Source organism: Salmo salar, chromosome ssa11, assembly GCF_905237065.1.
Source record: "Salmo salar chromosome ssa11, Ssal_v3.1, whole genome shotgun sequence".
NCBI lineage: Eukaryota > Metazoa > Chordata > Actinopteri > Salmoniformes > Salmonidae > Salmo > Salmo salar.
In genome coordinates, this window is record NC_059452.1 from 88,048,680 (window position 1) to 88,068,258 (window position 19,579).

At 43.2% G+C, this 19,579-nt stretch overlaps 1 protein-coding gene across 2 annotated transcripts in view; it reads left to right on the plus strand.

Moving 5' to 3' along the window:
- The window catches only part of LOC106563177 (Kv channel-interacting protein 1), an 81,746-nt gene extending 63,729 nt beyond the window's left edge, over positions 1-18,017 (plus strand). The window contains exons 1-8 of one of the 2 annotated variants that reach the window (XM_014128484.2): positions 4,308-4,666; positions 14,163-14,287; positions 15,143-15,212; positions 15,338-15,408; positions 15,906-16,013; positions 16,106-16,210; positions 16,353-16,415; positions 16,959-18,017. In XM_014128484.2, coding sequence (XP_013983959.1) covers positions 4,606-4,666; positions 14,163-14,287; positions 15,143-15,212; positions 15,338-15,408; positions 15,906-16,013; positions 16,106-16,210; positions 16,353-16,415; positions 16,959-17,006 — 651 coding nt within the window. In that variant the 5' untranslated portion in view covers positions 4,308-4,605 and the 3' untranslated portion in view covers positions 17,007-18,017. Of the gene's footprint in view, positions 1-4,307; positions 4,667-14,162; positions 14,288-15,142; positions 15,213-15,337; positions 15,409-15,905; positions 16,014-16,105; positions 16,211-16,352; positions 16,416-16,958 lie in introns of those variants that run through there. The other variant, XM_014128483.2, reaches the window with a different exon arrangement.
- The last annotated feature ends 1,562 nt before the right edge of the window (positions 18,018-19,579 follow it).

The following is a 19,579-nucleotide window of genomic DNA, read 5'->3' on the forward strand; positions in this document are numbered from 1 at the left end:
ATAGACTGGGTTGTGGTTGTGAGAGGACTGTCTATTAATGGCGTGTTAAGAATCAGACACAGCTGCCTAGGTATGGTAGGCTCTGAATTTCCTAATATTTCTCTAACACATATTTCAAGCCCAGAGGGGATTCAGACATTCTAACAACTTACTACTCAACGAGCTATATAAGGCCACAAGCAAACAAGAAAATGCTCATCCAGAAGTGGCGCTCCTAGTGTCCAGGGACTTTAATGCAGGCAAACTTAAATCCTTTTTACCAAATTTCTACTAGCATGTCACATGTGCAACCAGAGACGTCACACACAGAGACTCTCCCTCGCAAAGCTCTCCCTCGCCCTCCATTTGGCAAATCTGACCATAATTATATCCTCCTGATTCCTGCTTACAAGCAAAAACTAAAGCAGGAAGTACCAGTGACTCGCTCAATACGGAAGTGGTCAGATGACGCGGATTAATACGCTACAGGACTGCTTTGCTAGCATAGACTGGAATATTTTCCGGGATTCATTCGATGGCGTTTAGGAGTATACCAACTCAGTTACCGGCTTCATCTATAAGTGCATCGACGACATTGTCCCCACAGTGACCGTTCATACACTATCGTTCAAAAATGTGGGGTCACTTAGAAATGTCCTTGTTTTTGAAAGAAAATCCCATTTTTGTCTAATAAAATAAGATCAAATTGATCAGAAATACAGTGTACACATTATTAATCTTGTAAATTACTATTGTAGCTGGAAACGGTAGCAACCATCACTCCTGTCTTCCAATGGCACGTTGTGTTAGCTAATCAAAGTTTATAATTTTAAAAGGCTAATTGATCATTAGAAAACCCTTTTGCAATTATGTTAGCACAGCTGCAAAATTTTGTGCTGAGTAAAGAAGCAATACAACTGGCCTTCTTTAGACTAGTTGACTAGTCAGAACAAGAATAGACTGACGAGTTTCAGAAGAAAGTACTTTGTTTCTGGCCATTTTGAGCCTGTATTCGAACCCACAAATGCTGATGCTCCAGATACTCAACTAGTCTACAGAAGGCCAGTTTTATTGCTTATTTAATCAGGACAACAGTTTTCAGCTGTTTTCAGCCTTTTAAAATTCTAAACTTGGATTAGCTTACACAATGTGCCATTGGAAAACAGGAGTGATGGTTGCTGATAATGGGCCTCTGTACGCCTATGTAGATATTCCTTAAACAAATCTGCCGTTTCCATCTACAATAGTCATTTACAATATTAACAATGTGTACACTGTATTTCTGATCAAATTGATGTTGTTTTAATGGACCAAAAATTAGCTTTTCTTTCAAAAACAAGGACATTTCCAAGTGACCCCAAACTTTTGAACGGTAGTGTACATATCCCAACCAGAAACCATGGATTACAGGCAACATCCGCACCGAGCTAAAGGCTAGAGCTGCCGCTTTCAAGGAGTGGGACACTAATCCGGACACTTATAAGAAGTCTTGCTATGCCCTCAGACAAACTATCAAACAAGCAAAACGTCAATACAGGACTAAGATTGAATCCTGCTAAACCGGCTCAGATGCTCGTCGGATGTGGCAGGGCTTGAAAACTATTATGGACTACAAAGGGAAACCCAGCCGCGAGCTGCCCAGTGACGCGAGCCTACAAGATGACCTAAATGCCTTTTATGCTCACTTCGAGGCAAGCAACACTGAAGCATGCATGAGAGCACCAGCTGTTCCAGACTACTGTTTGATCACGCTCTCCATAGCCGATGTGAGCAAGAACTTTAAACACGTCAACATTCACAAGGCCGCAGGGTCAGGCGGATTACCAGGACGTGTACTCAGAGCATGCACGGACCAACTGGCAAGTGTCTTCACTGACATTTTCAACCTCTCCCTGACGGAGTCTGTAATGCCTACATGTTTCAAGTAGAACACCATAGTCCCTGTGCCCAAGAAAGCGAAGATAACCTGCCTAAATGACTACCGCCCGTAGCACTCATATCAGTAGCCATGAAGTGCTGTGAAAGGCTGGTCATGGCTCACATCAACACCATCATCCTGGAAACCCTAGACCCACTCCAATTCAAATACCACCCCAACAGATCCACAGATGATGCAATCTCAATTGCACTCCGCGCTGCCCTTTCCCACATGGACAAAAGGAACACCTATGTGAGAATGCTGCTCATTGACTACAGCACAGTGTTCAACACCATAGTGCCCAAGAAGCTCATCACTAAGCTAAGGAACCTGGGACTAAACACCTCCCTCTGCAACTGGATCCTGGACTTTCTGACGGTCCGCTCTCAGGTGGTAAGGGTAAGCAACAACACATCTGCCACGCTGATCCTCAACACAGGGGCCCCTCAGTGTGCTTAGTCCCATCCTGTACTCCCTGTTCACCCAAGATTGTGTGGCAAAGCATGACTCCAACACCATCATTACCACCACCAACACCATCACTTCTTGCCATCTAGGACCTATACACTAGGCAGTATCAGAGGAAGGCCCAAAAAATTGTCAAAGACTCCAGTCACCCAAGTCATGGAATGTTCTCTCTGTTACTGCATGGCAAGTGATACCGGAGCACCAAGTCTAGGTCCAAAAGGCTCCTTAACAGCTTCTACCCCCAAACCATAAGACTGCTGAACAATTAATGACATTTTCATCCAGACTATTTTAAATTGCCACTGCTGCTGCTTGCTGGCTATTATCTATGCATATTCACTTTACCCCATGCCTACATGTACAAATTACCTCCACTAACCCCTGCACATTGACCCTGTATATAGCCTTGTTATTGTTCTTTTATTTATTACTTTAGTTTATTTAGTAAATATTTTCTTAACTGTATTGTTGGTTAAGGGCTTGTAAGTAAGCATTTCACGGTAAGGTACCTGTTGTATTTGGGGCATGTGACAAATCAAATTGTATTTGATATTACCCCCTCTCTATTTCTCTTCTCTCCCTATTCCCCCTCTCTGAATACTAATTGTGCCCATCATAATAATGCAGTTACTTATATATTTCCTCAGCATGTAGAACCATGACAGTTATTCAAAACAATATTCACCCCTGGAATGCAACAGAGATAGGGTTGTGCAGAATCCCGTCATGTGCAGAGGAAAGACTGTATTAGTCTATAATAGGCAGCACTGTGCTCTGCAGCCAGAAATTCACCATCATTGGGAGGAACTGGAATCTCAGTCCTCAAAAAAAGTTAGTTTTTCTTATAATTAATTAAGATGTGAAGTTTTGATTTGACTTGAAGAACATCCCCCCTCTGCTCTCGCACATATATCCCCTCCCTCTCCTTCTTTTCCCATATCCCTCCTTCTACTTCTCTCTCTCTCTCTCTCTCTCTCTCTCTCTCTCTCTCTCTCTGGGGTCATGTGAACCCTCTCACTTAATTGATAAAAAAATGATTTAACCTATATTTAACTAGGCAAGTCAGTTCAGAAGAAATTCTTATTTACAATGACGGCTTAATGGGACTTAATGAGAGCAAACGTCAGACCAAAAACAAGCAGCTATTTATACAGACCGTTAGAGATAGAGAAGGACACTCCAGCTGGAGGAACTGGGTTGCCCTCTGAGACACACACACAGCATGTGCACGCCTGTATACGTGAGTGTGTGTTTGCATGCGTACGTGTGTGGGAGGGTGCATGGGATTGTGTCTACGTTTTTACATAAAATCAGTCGTCATTATAATTTCCATCATTATCTTTTTTCTCATGAAATGAAGAATCCACATCTCCCCTTCTCATTCCTCCTAGCTGTCACTGACATGCTGTTCTCAGGCAAAATACACATAACATGCAACACCAAGGCAGGACACTGCCATATGTCGAAGCAATCATGCAAAAATAGGAGCAGAGACGTATTTTAAAGGTAATCTTTCACATAATCGCTTCTCACTTATCCCCGTGTGTGTGTGTGTGCGTGCGTGCGTGCATGTGTGTGTGTGTGTGTGTGCATTTGTGCTGTTAGAGGGGATTAGAAATACAGAGAGCTCTAAGGTAACAGGAGGAGAGGCCCACTTAGCTTTAGATATTCCACTCTGTCATAGGGTAGACATGGAGGGAAGGTCAGTAGGAGAGAAGACGCAGCACCATGGTGAAATGTGGACAGTATGGAACACTCTCAGCCTTACATACTCTACATCCATACCATTCACTAGTATGGGGGTGTGAGCACAGCAACAGTTATTGACACTGCATAACAACAGGGTATGGAGAGAGAGGTAGAGGGTGGAAGGGAAGGATGGAGGCAGGGAAAGGGAAGGAAGGAAGGAGGAATGGAGAGTGAAAAAGAGGGAAAGAGAGAGAGCGGTGACCGAGGAGTGGAGAGAAGGGTGGGAGGGGCATGGAGAAGCAGGAGCAGCTTGTGTGTGTTTGGGGAAGGAGAATTTGAGCTATCTTTCATTCACACAGAAACAACGGTAAAGGAACGGGGGCACCACCATAGAGAGACCCAACGTGGACCAGACTGAGAGACGAGACAGGAGGGGGGCAGGGGCTTATTCAGAGAGATAGGGAGGGAGGAGAACAGAAAAGGGAAGAGAAATAGAGAGAAGAGGACTGCTCAGCCATTTGTTTGAACAAGCAGGTTTTCACGGCGACAACATGGGCGCAGTGGTGGGCACTTTGACCATGCAGACCAAGCAGAGGAGACGACCGTCCAGAGGTACGTCAACAACATCAACCAGACAGACAGAGAGACACAGACAGACAGACAGACAGACAGACAGACAGACAGACAGACAGACAGACAGACAGACAGACAGACAGACAGACAGACAGACAGACAGACAGACAGACAGACAGACAGACAGACAGACAGACAGAGACAGACAGACAGACAGACAGACAGACAGACAGACAGACAGACAGACAGACAGACAGACAGACAGACAGACAGACAGACAGACAGACAGACAGACAGACAGACAGACAGACAGACAGACAGACCAGAGAGACAGACAGACAGACCAGAGAGACGAGGAGAGAGAGACAGAGAACGACAAACTAGAAAGACAAGACTCATAGAGGGACAACCAAACAGAATAGAGCACCTGAACTACACACTCATGCCTGAGTGAATAACCATCAGCATGGCTGTGACATGTCTTAGTCCCTATAGTAAGACACATACTTAAAGCTGGCATGTACAATGATATGATATTATAATCTATTGGATCGTTCTCTGTGACTTCATTGTTTAAATCTGATGGTCAATGATTATCGATTCAGATCATAACTCATCACAATGAGATGATAAAATCACAATATAAGGGAGATCTTCTTGCTTAGAACAAGTCTTAGACTGCTTTCTTTGCAACATTATATTGCATTATACTTGTGGGCTTCACAAAGGTTTACCTTCTCTAATATGTCTGATAGACAGACAGACAGATAAGTCAATAAGGAGACAGACAAAGTACAATAGTCCCACATAAATGAATTCCATTACTGCTGACAGACAAACATACAGGAATGAGTTCCACTCGTGCTACCCTAATGATTGTACATTAACAAGTGTAGACAAAATGAGAAATCAGGGGACGGCACGGCACAACAGAGAAAATGAAAGAGTGAGACTGACTAACAGAAAAAAAAGGAGAGAGAGATGGATAGCATTGCTAACACATAAGTTTAAACAGAGGAGACTGAGGAACAGTGATCAGGGGAGACTGTGAAATATGTCATTTCTTGCTGTGGTGCACGTGGCTGTACCACGGTCATGGTTGAGAGATGCCCTTGAGAAAGACAGGGTTCAGAATCATTGCCCATGACTCAATGGTTTTTCATTACACTGTGTGTACGTGCGTGAGCTCTTGCTTGTGTGTGCACAGATACGCATGCATGTGTACTCGGTAGAGAAAGAGTGTGTGTGGGTGTGTTTGTGTGTGAGCATGTACATTAGCACTCTGCTCACATCTCATAACTCTTCCTTTCCGTATGCTTGAGAGGGCCGTTGTCATGGAGACTGCAGGGTTGTGGGGGCATAAGGGGAATGTGAACAATACTCTGTGGTGCCTATTGGATGGATGATGAAGTTATGGCGCTATGTTATGGAGCAGGGTTCCCAAACTTTTTCACTCAGTCCCCCCTTCCAGCGTTGGAAAAGATCCTGCGGCCCACATCTATTTCTATGGGCACAAGCACTGTTCATGACATAAACTGTTCACACCCCTCTTGTTGGCAGAGCGAAAAAATTGCAGGTTTAAGGCTTATTTCCTGCAATTCGACACATTTTGTCATGGGGTGCAGAGAACATTTAGCAGTTTTAAGGTAATTTTCTTGCATTTCTATACTTTTTTCCATGTCTAATGTGTATTCATGTAATATTTGAGCGACTCGAACGTTACTACAAAATCTATGGGCTAAAAAACCTAGCTATGGCTTCTTGATCTGGACATTTTTGACAAGTTATAAATAGCTCTCTAAGTTATGCAATGACTAACATGACCAGAGTAAAACTGATGATGCACTATCCAATCTACTATTCCAACTTTCAATTGTTTTTGGGGGGACACACCGCGACCATTTCCAAACTGTTGACAATCTAAAACATTTTAATACTATATTAGTTATGGCTTGGGGCTAGGGTTGCCAATTCTACATGTATACATAATCTCATGGGCAATCAACTAGGAGGATTGATCTCCTTGATTAAAATCCCGTCAGTGATTAGGACTGATGTTAGTTTTGATCATGTGACCTTGCTTCCCAGAGATTAGACGCAGTGATATATTCAGATTAATCTCAAAAACCACTTGGCAACACATAGTAAATCATTTGACCATCACTAACACATCCAATCCCCTTCAGCAGTTTGTGAGAGAAAAAGCTTCTTCAGACAGCTTGTTTTTCTACTGGGGAGGAGAGATGGACTGTGTTTTTCTACTGGGGAGGAGAGATGGACTGTGTTTTTCTACTGGGGAGGAGAGATGGACTGTGTTTTTCTACTGGGGAGGAGAGATGGACTGTGTTTTTCTACTGGGGAGGAGAGATGGACTGTGTTTTTCTACTGGGGAGGAGAGATGGACTGTGTTTTTCTACTGGGGAGGAGAGATGGACTGTGTTTTTCTACTGGGGAGGAGAGATGGACTGTGTTTTTCTACTGGGGAGGAGAAATGGACTGTGTTTTTCTACTGGGGAGGAGAGATGGACTGTGTTTTTCTACTGGGGAGGAGAAATAGACTGTGTTTTTCTACTGGGGAGGAGAGATGGACTGTGTTTTTCTACTGGGGAGGAGAGATGGACTGTGTTTTTCTACTGGGGAGGAGAGATGGACTGTGTTTTTCTACTGGGGAGGAGAGATGGACTGTGTGACACAGAGGTGCTTACAGCATGTCAGATACACAGTCACCTCGTGCCGCCTTGGGGATGTAGACCCTTACTCATTATGTACTCATCTCTGACATTCTCTCTGACTGTCTGATTTACCCACAAACCTGTGTCCAGACCTATTTCCACAGAGGTTTTATTTGGTCCTGTCGCCATGGGACTCAGTAATGGGAATGTTTGTCTTTCAGTTAATTGTTTTTATTTTTGCAGTGATATATGGTTTTGAAGCTCTAGGCTATGTTGTGTAGGCTATGTAGGCTATGTTATGTAGGCTATGTTGTGCATTAGTAATCAGACTGTAGTTGTGTCAGTATTGTAGTTGTGTAGGATAAAAGCATTGAGGCCATGTTAGAATTGAGAGGCCAAGCTGGTTTCTCCATGTAACCAGGCTGAGCAGAATGAAGGTATGTTCCCTCACCATCCTGCTGGGCTCGGTCTGATGAGGTTCTCATTCTCTGTTTCTAAATCTTCCACCCGGTTCTTCTCATCCCTGTCCCATCTTCCAAACACTCTTAGAAAAAAAGGAGCTACCTACAGTAGAAACCTGAAAGGGTTCTTTGGCTGTGCCCATAGGAGAACCCTTTGAAGAACCCTTTTTGGTTCCAGGTAGAACACTTTTGGGTTCCAGGTAGAACCCCTTTCACAGAGGGTTCTACATGGAACCCAAAAGGGTTCTACCTAGAACCAAAAATGGTTCTCCTATGGGGACAAACAAATAACCCTTTTGGAAACCTTTTTCTAAGAGTGTAAACTGGATTCCTCTATTGTTCTCTGCCTCCATGTGTTTGTGTCGTCCTCTCCTCTCTTTCACTCTCTCCCTCTTTTTTTCTTCATCACTACAGCTTTCTTCTTTTTCACACATTCACTCCGTCCTACCACCCACTATTTCCTACCCTCTTTTCATCCTCTTTCATTCCCACTTTATCTCTCTCCCCTTTCCCTAGCTCTGTGTTAATTACTCTATAAGTAATTAACTGATGTTATTCAGGTTGTCCTCTGTACTCTTTTTCATGATTACTGGTATGTGTGGTGTGAGTGTGTGTGTGTGCCTGTTTGTGTTATAGGAGTAGCTAGTTATCTGCAGCAAGGCAAGGGCTTTCTGAGGTGTGTGTATGCTGCAGAGTTTTATAGTAAATAGCCTGTCAGTATCCATGATGAAAATCTTGTTCAGTCAGGCTGACAGTTGATAAACACACAGAACAATAAGCCAGCCACACACGCATTCAGTGAAGCTCTCCTTACCAATGTTGGTTTACGTGGGAGGAGGTCTTACGCATGCGCTTTGCTGGTTTACATGTTAATCTTTTTAATACATGTATTCAATTAGTGCCTGTGTTCAAAACAGGTTGGAAATCTGTCTGTCTCCATGACAAAAATAAATGTCTAAAATGTCAGAGATTCCGACAGTGAGCGAGAGAAAGATTGATAGAGAGATTGGTGAGAAGGATTGAAGGATTGAGAGAGTGTATTTATTGACCAAAAGGTAAAGTGGAAATTAAAACAAGAAGAGTAGAATAACCAATATTGGAAGAGAGGGGGACCAGGATAGAGAAGGTGGATAAATTCTCAGCAGTCGTTTTAAGAATTTGCCAATTTCACAGCAATCACAGTAAATTAACTTCACATAGTGTGATAAAGATATCTCTCGTAACAAAGTTAGTGAGGAAGGAGTGTCTTTGTGAGAATGAGTCTGTGGTGAGTGTGTGAAGTCTGTCTCTTGAAGAAGAGCCCTCTAACGTGTACGCTTCATTATCTCATCATCTTTAATCCAGATGATCATAAACCTGTAATCTGTCCTCTTCAACTGCATGATTAGTTTTCGTACCAGTGGAGGCTCCTCAGAGGAGGTACCATCCTCCTCAGCAAATTTCATAAAAATAAAAATAGGAAAAATATTTTTAAAGTTATTGTTTTTAGATAAAACTATACTAAATATAATCACATCACCAAATAATTGATTAAAACACATTTTGCAATGAAGGTCTACAGTAGCCTCAACAGCACTCTGTTGGGTAGCACCATGGTGTAGCCGGAGTACAGCTAGCTTCCGTCCTCCTCTGGGTACATTGACTTCAAGACAAAACCTAGGAGGCTCATGGTTCTCACCCCCTTCCATAGACTTACACAGTAATTATGACAACTTCCAGAGGACGTCCTCCAACCTATCAGAGCTCTTGCAGCATGAACTGACATGTTGTCCACCCAATCAAAGGATCAGAGAATGAATCTAGTACTGAAATCATAAGCTACAGCTAGCTAGTACTTTCTTTTTTACTTTCAGTTTCACTTAACGTTACTTAGCTAGCAAATGCAGCTAGCTAGTTTACCCTTCTGGAACACCCTGATTAAACAGAGGGATTATATGTTAGCTAGCTCAGTATGACTTTCCAACACAGCATTGTAACTCTTCCAAGTCAATGTAAGCTTTTGGTTTTACAAATATATTGCAATGGGGCCTGCCGGTGTAACTGCTTACTGACTGTACACTGTAACGTTACTGTATGAATGTAGCGGGTTGACTAATGTTTTGGTCCCATTAGCCATGCTGACTATGACATTACTTTAGCTAATGGTGACAACGATGTAAGCTGTGTGTAACGGTTTGGCTTGGAAAGGTTTTTTTGACAGTCACATACAGCTGATATGTTGTGCATTGAAGTCCACAAGCGAAGTGAAGAAGTGAGAGGAGAGCGCATAGATACAAGAATGACTACAACGTGCCTGCTATGAAAGTGAACTGTGTTTACGTGTGACCAGAGGTGTATTCATTTTGCTGATTCTGTTGAAAAACGTTTCTTAAACGGAAGCAAACGGAACAAAATGGGGATAAACATACCTGAATTTGTCCAATAGAAACTCTTGTTTGAAACTGTTGGACTAATGATTACACCCTATATCAGCTAGATGCAGGCAGAGTGTGCAAGACTGTATTGAATGTCACTGTCTGTCCATGTGTCACTGTCTGTCACCTCAAATTTGTCTCTCGACCTGTGTGCACCTACGTTGTAAACTTTCATTCATAGGCTAGGTTGTAGCAACCTCAGGATGGATACAGGGAAAATTCTAGCATCATGTAGTATCATGAATGGAATATGAATGAAAGTCATCCAATATGCTGTAATAGAAATAAGGCCATGCTCATTAAAAATAAATCGTCCTCCCTCATCTTAAACGGCACTGTCCGCCACTGTTTGGTACTGATACGTGATCTGAATTCACTAACATCCTCATTTGATCAGTTCAAGTATGGATTCAAATTAAATCAAGTCTCCCTGATACAGTAATGAGCAGAGGACTTAACCCTCTAACAACCAAAACACAATATATCAAGATTCAATATGAGCTGTACTGCACAAATGGATTCAAAGGATAAAGAAAAGTCTATCCAGCAAGGATGTCCAGGATGGTAGAGTGGTAATTACACAGTGTGTTAAGGGACCTATTACCATGGAGCTGCGTGTAGGAGCGAGGCACTAAAGGCCACTCCACACTTCACGCAAACAGAGCGATGGAGCGTCATATATGGTCCGTTCCCAAATTCTTACCACACAAAAGTATGTAGAACTATGTGTGAAAGCGACGCTCTATCTCTGAGTTTGTGTGAAGTGTGTAGGGCCCTTAAGACACAGCTGTAGGGGGATTAAAGTTTTGTCAGATTCTGCTGTAATTATGAGTTATACCCAAGACGTACAGACAGACACCCATTGTGATGCAGTAAGATCTGTCAAGTGTGGCTCATTAGGAGTTACGGGAAGGTCAGTACAGCAGTCAGTAAGTCTTTTCAGTCTGAATGATGGGGGGGGGGCTCACTGACTAACTCTGCAAAGTACCACCTTCCACATGCTCCATTTCCTCTGCATCAGTCTCATTTCTTTCATTTTGTCCCTCCCTAGCACCCTTTCCCTCCCTCGCACCCTGTGTGTGTGTGTGTGTGTGTGTGTGTGTGTGTGTGTGTGTGTGTGTGTGTGTGTGTGTGTGTGTGTGTGTGTGTGTGTGTGTGTGTGTGTGTGTGTGTGTGTGTGTGTGTGCATGTGCATGTGTGGGTGAGCACATGCATATGTGAGTGTATAGATTAGATTAGATTCAACTTTAACATTTTAACTGTACAAGTGAAACAATTAATTACAATGTATATCATTAAGTGGGATGTATAAATGTGCAATGAAGGCAAATGGCAAGTACAAATGGCAAGTCTAAATGTGCAATGAAGGCAAATTGAAAGTGCAAGGAGGCATGCAACTGAAATGCAGGAATAGCAGCAATGAGGTTACCGAGGTAGACATGTACATGTATAACTGAATAACGTCCTTAATCAGACTTTGCAAAGCAATATCAGAGTCCAGTAGTACCGTGAAGAGTGCATAGAGAGTAATGCAACAAGGTCACTGAGAGGCAGTACTAAGCGGTGGGCGGGTGAATATGGCTAGTGCCATGTCACAGAGTTCAGCTGGAAAGAAACTGTTCTTGAGCCTGCTAGTGCAGGAACGTAGAGACCTGTACCGCCTGCCTGATGGTAGCAGGACAGTTTGTGGCATGGATATGAAGTGTCCCTGATGATGCCGCGCGCCCTATGCAGACACTGCTTGCGCTGGAGTTCTACGATGGCAGGGAGCTGGGCACCAGTGATGTGCTGGGCGGTTTTCACCATCCGTTGCCGGGCCTTCCGGTCGGCCACGGAGCATCCGCCAAACCACACTGTGGTGCTGTTAGTCAGAATGCTCCCAGCTCCCTGCCATCGTAGACCTCCAGCGCAAGCTGCATAGGGCGCGGCATCATCAGGGACCCTTCACATCTATGCCACAAACTGTTTGCCCTCCTAGTCATTCCAATGTGGTCTTTTCCCCCCTCAGCAGTTTCCCTCTCCTAACAGTTGGACTGTATATAAAGATCGCCCAACCTCATAATTAGCTACCAAGAAGCCATTTCAGGCTATCAATCAAGTCAGAGTAGGTACTCACTGGGCACACACTGGTTGAATCAGCATTGTTTCCACCTCATTTCAATGAAATTACGTTGAACCAATGTGGAATAGACTTTGAATTGATGTCTGTGCCCAGTGGGTAGCTAGTCTAACTATTGTATCTTAGCTGGCATGCCTGCTGGAAAGGTTGGTAGACTTTAGAAAAACAATAACTAAATGTACAGAATAAGACTCACATTCCTTTCAATCTTTTACCCAGATTTTAGCAGCGATGCAGAGAAGCATATTTAGTTTCTTAAAAAATAGAACCACCAGTCGGATACAGGCAGCTCAAGAGGTATGCTCAGATATGCAGAAAAATAGACATAGTGTATTTTTTACATAGAATTAAGCATAATGATAATGGCTCGAGATTGTAGGAAAGAGCTTTTTGAAAATGCCAAATTCTCCAATTTACGGACAGGGAGGGGTACCCGGACCACCCCTGAGCCATCCTCACATACTTTGTGCCTCCTCAGATTTTTGGGGTGCGTGACACCCCTATGTGTGTTCTGAGAGGAGCACTGATGTGTCTGTTTCCTCTCCTTCAGTAGACCAGAGGCTGTCTGAGTGATAAACAACACCCCCTGAGAGGACACCAGCTCATCACATCATTACCCAACATCCATCTATCTCTGGCACCCAAAGCACAAAGTTACCATCAGTACAGTTCCCCAAGTCAATGGAGGAGTCCAATTTGCAATACCTCTCGTCCCTCCTCCCTCCCTGCAGGTTGACGTGCGTCCTCCGAAACACAACCCAGCCAAGCTGCACTGCTTCTTGACACAATGCCCACTTAACCCAGAAGCCAGCCGCACCAATGTGTCGGAGGAAACACTGTACACCTGGCGACCGACCCGCCACAGGAGTTGCTAGAGCGTGATGGGACAAGGACATTCCGGCCGGCCAAACCCTCCCCAAACCCGGACGACGCTGGGCAAATTGTGTGCCACCCCATGAGTCTCCCAGTCGCAGCCAGCTGCGACAGTGCCTGGACTCGAACCAGGATCGCTAGTGGCACAGCTAGCACTGTGATACAGTGCCTTAGACAACTGCACCACCCAGGAGGCCCAGGCTGATGTTTATTGGGAGGAGTCTTGTCCAGGAGGCAGAACGAAGTAATTTCCACTAGATGGGCCAGCTGCAAAGTCAAAATTGGCTATATTGTAAAAATTCATGAAATCAAACATTTGCTTTTTGGTCTTCATTTAAGGTTAGGGTTAGGCATTAGGATTAGCGGTGTGCTTAGGGTTAAGGCTAGGGTTAGGTTTAAAATCAGATTTTGTAGCTGAAAATCTGATTTCCCCTTAGCTGATCATTGTCGGCAGCCGGCTCTGATCGTAGTGTAATGAAACAGGCAGAGAGAGTGAGCTCATCTCTGGTGGTTGGCGAACCCCCAACCTTCTGGCCTGTAGCCCCGTGTGGCATCAACTGTTCCACAAAAGCTTGCTGAAGTGGTGAAGTTGATATCCGCATTTATAAACATAGGGTTACTACAGTTATTGTTTTTGTGATCGTAAACATTATTTGTAATTAATTCTATGGCGGGAGGGTGTTCCATTTATTTTACTCTACAAGGGGAGGGTCTTGTGAAAATATATTTTGCGTTAGGGAGGGGGGGCGCATTTTTTTATGACACATTAAGTTGTAACAGCCCCTCCCCACAATACATTTCGATCTGTCCCTTATATAAACACACAATTAATCTCTCTCTCTCTCTCTCTCTCTCTCTCTCTCTCTCTCTCCCTCTCTCTCTCTCTCCCTCCCTATCTCTCTCCCTCCCTATCTCTCTCCCTCCCTATCTCTCTCTCTCTCTCTCTCTCTCTCTCTCTCTCTCTCTCTCTCTCTCTCTCTCTCTCTCTCTCTCTAGACAAGATTGATGATGAGTTGGAGATGACCATGGTGTGTCACAGGCCTGAGGGTCTGGAGCAGTTGGAGGCCCAGACCAACTTCACCAAGAGAGAGCTACAGATCCTCTACCGCGGCTTCAAGAATGTACGCACAGCCTCCTCCCTCCTTCTCCCTTTCTTCACTGTCTGTCTATCTTTATCTTCTTTTCCTCTCTCATTCTACCTGTCTTTACTCCGCTATCTCTCTCATTTACATTTACATTTACGTCATTTAGCAGACGCTCTTATCCAGAGCGACTTACAAATTGGTGCATTCACCTTATGATATCCAGTGGAACAACCACTTTACAATAGTACATCTATATATTTTTTTTGGGGGGGGGGGTTAGAAGGATTACTATATCCTATCCCAGGTATTCCTTAAAGAGGTGGGGTTTCAGGTGTCTACGGAAGGTGGTGATTGACTCCGCTGTCCTGGCGTCGTGAGGGAGCTTGTTCCACCTCCCTGCCACTCTTATGTATACTTCTGCTTATGTTGATTCTCATCTTTACAAGTGTTTGTCAAAGCTCTGTTCTCTTTCATCTCTGACTCCAATATGTAAATGATTTTAGCTTCGCGCCTTCATCACTTCATATGGTGCTAATCAGATTGTACGGCCTGCAGACAGAACAACTAAGCCTATCATACACCATAGCAACAATTACATGCTGCATTACCCATATAAACCAAACATTGTGAAAATAAAATATATGTAAACATATATTCTCTACATACACACATGCTCAAATACCCACCTACACATTGACATACACCCACATACAAGTTATATGGAAATTGATAGTTAATTTCCAGTTATTTAGCTGTCAGATTTGATTGACGCTAATTCTCTGTAACCATGGGTGGTGCCATTCGAGTGTAAATGATTGGTTGATCTGGCCGTTACCCAGAAGAAGCTGCATTATTTTAGCTTGAAATAGTGTTTTCACATGGTTTCCACAGGAGTGTCCGAGTGGAGTGGTGAATGAAGAAACATTTAAACACATCTACGCCCAGTTCTTCCCCCATGGAGGTACAGTACAGCCAGATACCTCTCATTTAGACACATAACATGCCCTTACTTACTTGTTTGGGACTCATTTACTAGCACTACTATGGGATTATAAAATATCATGCCTGTATCTGGTTGTGTTGCAGATGCCAGCACTTACGCTCATTATCTCTTCAATGCATTTGACACAACAAACAATGGATCCATTAAGTTTGAGGTAAAAACCAAACACCATCAATATTACTCAGTGGACAGTTTAAATCAAGGGAGGCAACTAGATTCAGCTGTGGGGCGATTTTTGTTGGAGCGGATGAACGGGGGACCAGAGCATATTTATAATAATTTGTACACTGCAAATTGACCACAACTAAGCCCAAAAATAGATTGTATTTGTAAATGAAAATTTATTCATACCTTGATGACATTGAGATACAATCACAATGTATATTTTTTTATTCATGGGAATACTTGGGAACAGATTTCCTAAATTCAACATTTTCTTTTCCTCAATTAAAAAAACTAAAATCCCCCCCAAAAAACTAAAAACGACTAAAAACTTTCAGGCGCCGAAAGAAATCACTCGTGGGCCACCTGTTGCCGACCCCTGCTTTAAATGAAGGAATATGAAGAATTATGTCTATCTTATTTACTGTTATCACTCAGTCTTTACTAAGTATTTTATCTTTAATCTCGCTCACGTGGTGACTCTCTCAGGAGTTTGTAATGGGACTGTCTACACTGCTGCGGGGCACTATGAGAGAGAAGCTGGAGTGGACTTTTCATCTTTACGACATCAACAACGATGGATACATTAACAGAGAGGTCTCTGTTTGTATTTACATGTCAGTTATATATTGAAAGATTCACATATGAAGTAATCTTGTTTTAATACAGTTTGTATTTATGTGTTTCAGGAGATGACTGAGATTGTGAGGGCCATTTACGACATGATGGGGAAATATACCTACCCTGCACTCAAGGGAGATGTCCCTAAACAGCATGTGGATGCTTTTTTCCAGGTGGCTTGATATCCTAGAGTATAATGTAATATTAAAGCACATGCATACTCTACCCCTTAGTAGGGCACAACAGTTTAAACCACATAATCATTTCATACTTACCTAAAAATGTACATTTCACTCACTTTTTCCCTTCCCACAGAAAATGGATAAAAACAAAGCTGGAGTTGTGACTTTAGAGGAGTTCATTGTCGCATGCCAGGAGGTATGTATAGAACATGCATGTTTATACATTTTATATTGCTGTTGGTGTCCACAGTGCATTCGGGAAGTATTCAGACCCCTTCCCTTTTTCCACATTTTGTTACATTACAGCCTTATTCTAAAATGGATTAAATAAAACAAATTATCATAAATCTACACACAATACCCCATAATGATAAAATGAAAACAGGTTTTTATAGATTTTTAAAACATTTGTTTTATTATTGAATATTATTAAAACATACAATCTACGTGCAGTGAAGCTGCTCAACATTTACATTACATTCAGTCATCTAACCGGCTCCTGTCCAGAGCGACCCACAAGAGCAACCAGGGTCAAGCACCTCGCCCAAGGGCACGTCGACAGATCTCCCACCAAGTCAAAATGGGGACCCGAACCAGGGACCTATCGGCCTCCGGCCCAAGCTCCCAACCGCCAGGCCACCAACCATCCAAGATCCTCCAACAGTTCTCAGAGAGCTGCCCCTCAACCATCCGAGCTGCAACATTCTGTCTTACTGTCTTTCTCCTCTTCTCCCCTCAGGATGAAATGATGATGAGATCCATGCAGCTCTTCGAGAATGTGATGTGAAAAAGGAGCCGATGGAAGGAAGGAGAGAATTAGATAACGAGAGAGATTGTGTGTGTGTTTCAGTGCATTCGTGTGAGTGCATGTGCGCGTGTGCGCATATGCTTGTGCGTGTGTGTCCATGCATGTTTGTTTATCCGTGCGTGTCTGTCAGAGTGGATGAATGTGGATGTATATCTATCTCTCTCATCCTCTCATCTAACTTGTCAGCATTCATGTGTTTGCCAAATAATGTCTCTGCCTGGCTACCTGCCTGGGTATGGATCAGACGAAGCCAGAACCGCTGAGAGAACCCTGGACTTGCTAGTCATATTGCTGAGCCTGGGAGTATGCAGACGAATTACCTGGAAATGCTTTCTGCCTTTTTATGTGACATAAAGGTTTGTAAATCAGATGGTCATACAATATAGACTGCAGTGTGATACAGCTGAGAAAACTCAAACCCATACGCTGCTCCCCGATTAGGCCTATGTGGAAACTCCTGAAAGACTCCTGCCCCCTACCTGTCAAACACTGAAACTACGCCGGGATACTTTGGGTTCTTTTGACTCCGTTCTTTTTGCCAAAATAGATGCATGCTTGAGCCAGAAGGATTCCTCCCTCCCTACCATAGAAATAGAATCATGATTCTACGTCTATGCGCCCTACCAACCATTTGTTTGTCCAGGACTTGGACCTTTAACCTCATGCATTCAGTGATTGATTTATCGACAGCTATGATCTACATATCTGCTTATTTATTCATGTGTTTATGCTCGAAAAATATGAGGTTGTCCTAATGTATTATTTGTTTGTTTCTGTTTTACTATTGTCGTGGTGACCTCTGTACCTCTGTTGGCTTGGCTGTCGCACTCCTGTCTATCCTTGTAATTGTGTCTGTCCCTGGCTGATGCCTGTTCTATTGTATGCTTAAAAATACACCTAATAGACTTGGTTTATGACTATGATGATACATCCTGTTGTATGATGGCTGGATCTAAATAATGATGGAAAATGAACATCTGAGTAATGCAATGTGAATGGTGTTGGTCATTGGTGTTGTGACTTGTCTGTTGGAGTGTGTAGTGAGGGACACAGGAGTTGAGCTATAGACACAGGAGTTGAGCTATAGACACAGGAGTTAAGCTAAAACCCCAAACTCATCACAGGACAAAACCAACATTCTTCTAATGTGAAACAACTATAATTGTTCTTCAACAAATGACTAATTGGTGTTGACTTTGTCAGTTCCTCCTCAGTGTACAATATGGCAAATAGATACAGTGCATTCGGAAAGTATTCAGACCCCTTCCCTTTTTCCACATTGTGTTATGTTACAGCCGTATTCTAAAATTAATTAAATCATTTATTTTTCTCGTCAATCTACACACAATACCCCATAATGACAAAGCCAAAACAGGTTTCTAGAAATGTTTTCTAATTTATTAAAAATAAAAAACAGAAATACCTTTATTTACATAGGTATTCAGACCTTTTGCTGAGTCTCGAAATTGAGCTGAGGTGCATCCTGTTTCCAATGATCATCTTTGAGATGTTTCTTCAACTTGATTGGAGTCCACCTGTGGTAAATTCAATTGTTTGGACATGATTTGGAATGGCACACACCTGTCTATATAAGGTTTCACAGTTGACAGTGCATGTTAGAGCAAAAACCAAGCTATGAGGTCGAAGGAATTGTCCGTATAGCGCAGAGACAATATTGTGTTGAGGCACAGATTTGGGGAAGGGTACCAAAAAATGTCTGCAGCATTGAAGGCCCCCAAGAACACAGTGGCCTCCATCATTCTTAAATGGAAGAAGTTTGGAACTACCAAGACTCTTCCTAGAGCTGGCCGCCCGGTCAAACTGAGCAATTGGGGGAGAAGGGCCTTGGTCAGGGAGGTGTCCAAGAAGCCGATGATCTCTAGAGTTCCTCTGTGGAGATGGGAGAACCTTCCAGAAGGACAACCATCTCTCAGACGGAAGCCACTCCTCAGTAAAATGCACATGACAGCCTGCTTGGAGTTTGCCATAAGGCACCTAAAGACTCTGAGACCATGAGAAACAAGATTCTCTGGTCTTATGAAACCAAGATGGAACTCTTTAGCCTGAATGCCAAGTGTCACATCTGGAAGAAACCTGGCACCATCCCTACGGTGATGCATGTTGGTGGCAGTCATCAGGACCTCAGACTGTAGCGAAGGTTCACCTTCCATCAGGACAACAACCATAAGCACACAGCCAAGACAACGCAGGAGTGGCTTCGGGACAAGTCTCTGAATGTCCTTGAGTGGCCCAACCAGAGCCCGGACTTGAACCCGATCCAACATCTCTGGAGAAACCTGAAAATAGCTGTGTAGCGACGCTCCCCATCCAACCTGACTGAGCCTGAGATGATCTGCAGAGAGGAATGGGAGAAACTCCCCAAATACAGGTGTGCCAAGCTTGTAGCGTCCTACCCATGAATACTTGAGTTTGTAACATTAAAAAAATGAGGGAAAAGTGAAGGGATCTGACTATTTTACGAATGCACTGTAGATATATATTGATTATATTGCAATTACTTTTGCCTCAGGTTTCAAAGGGGTAACTAATGA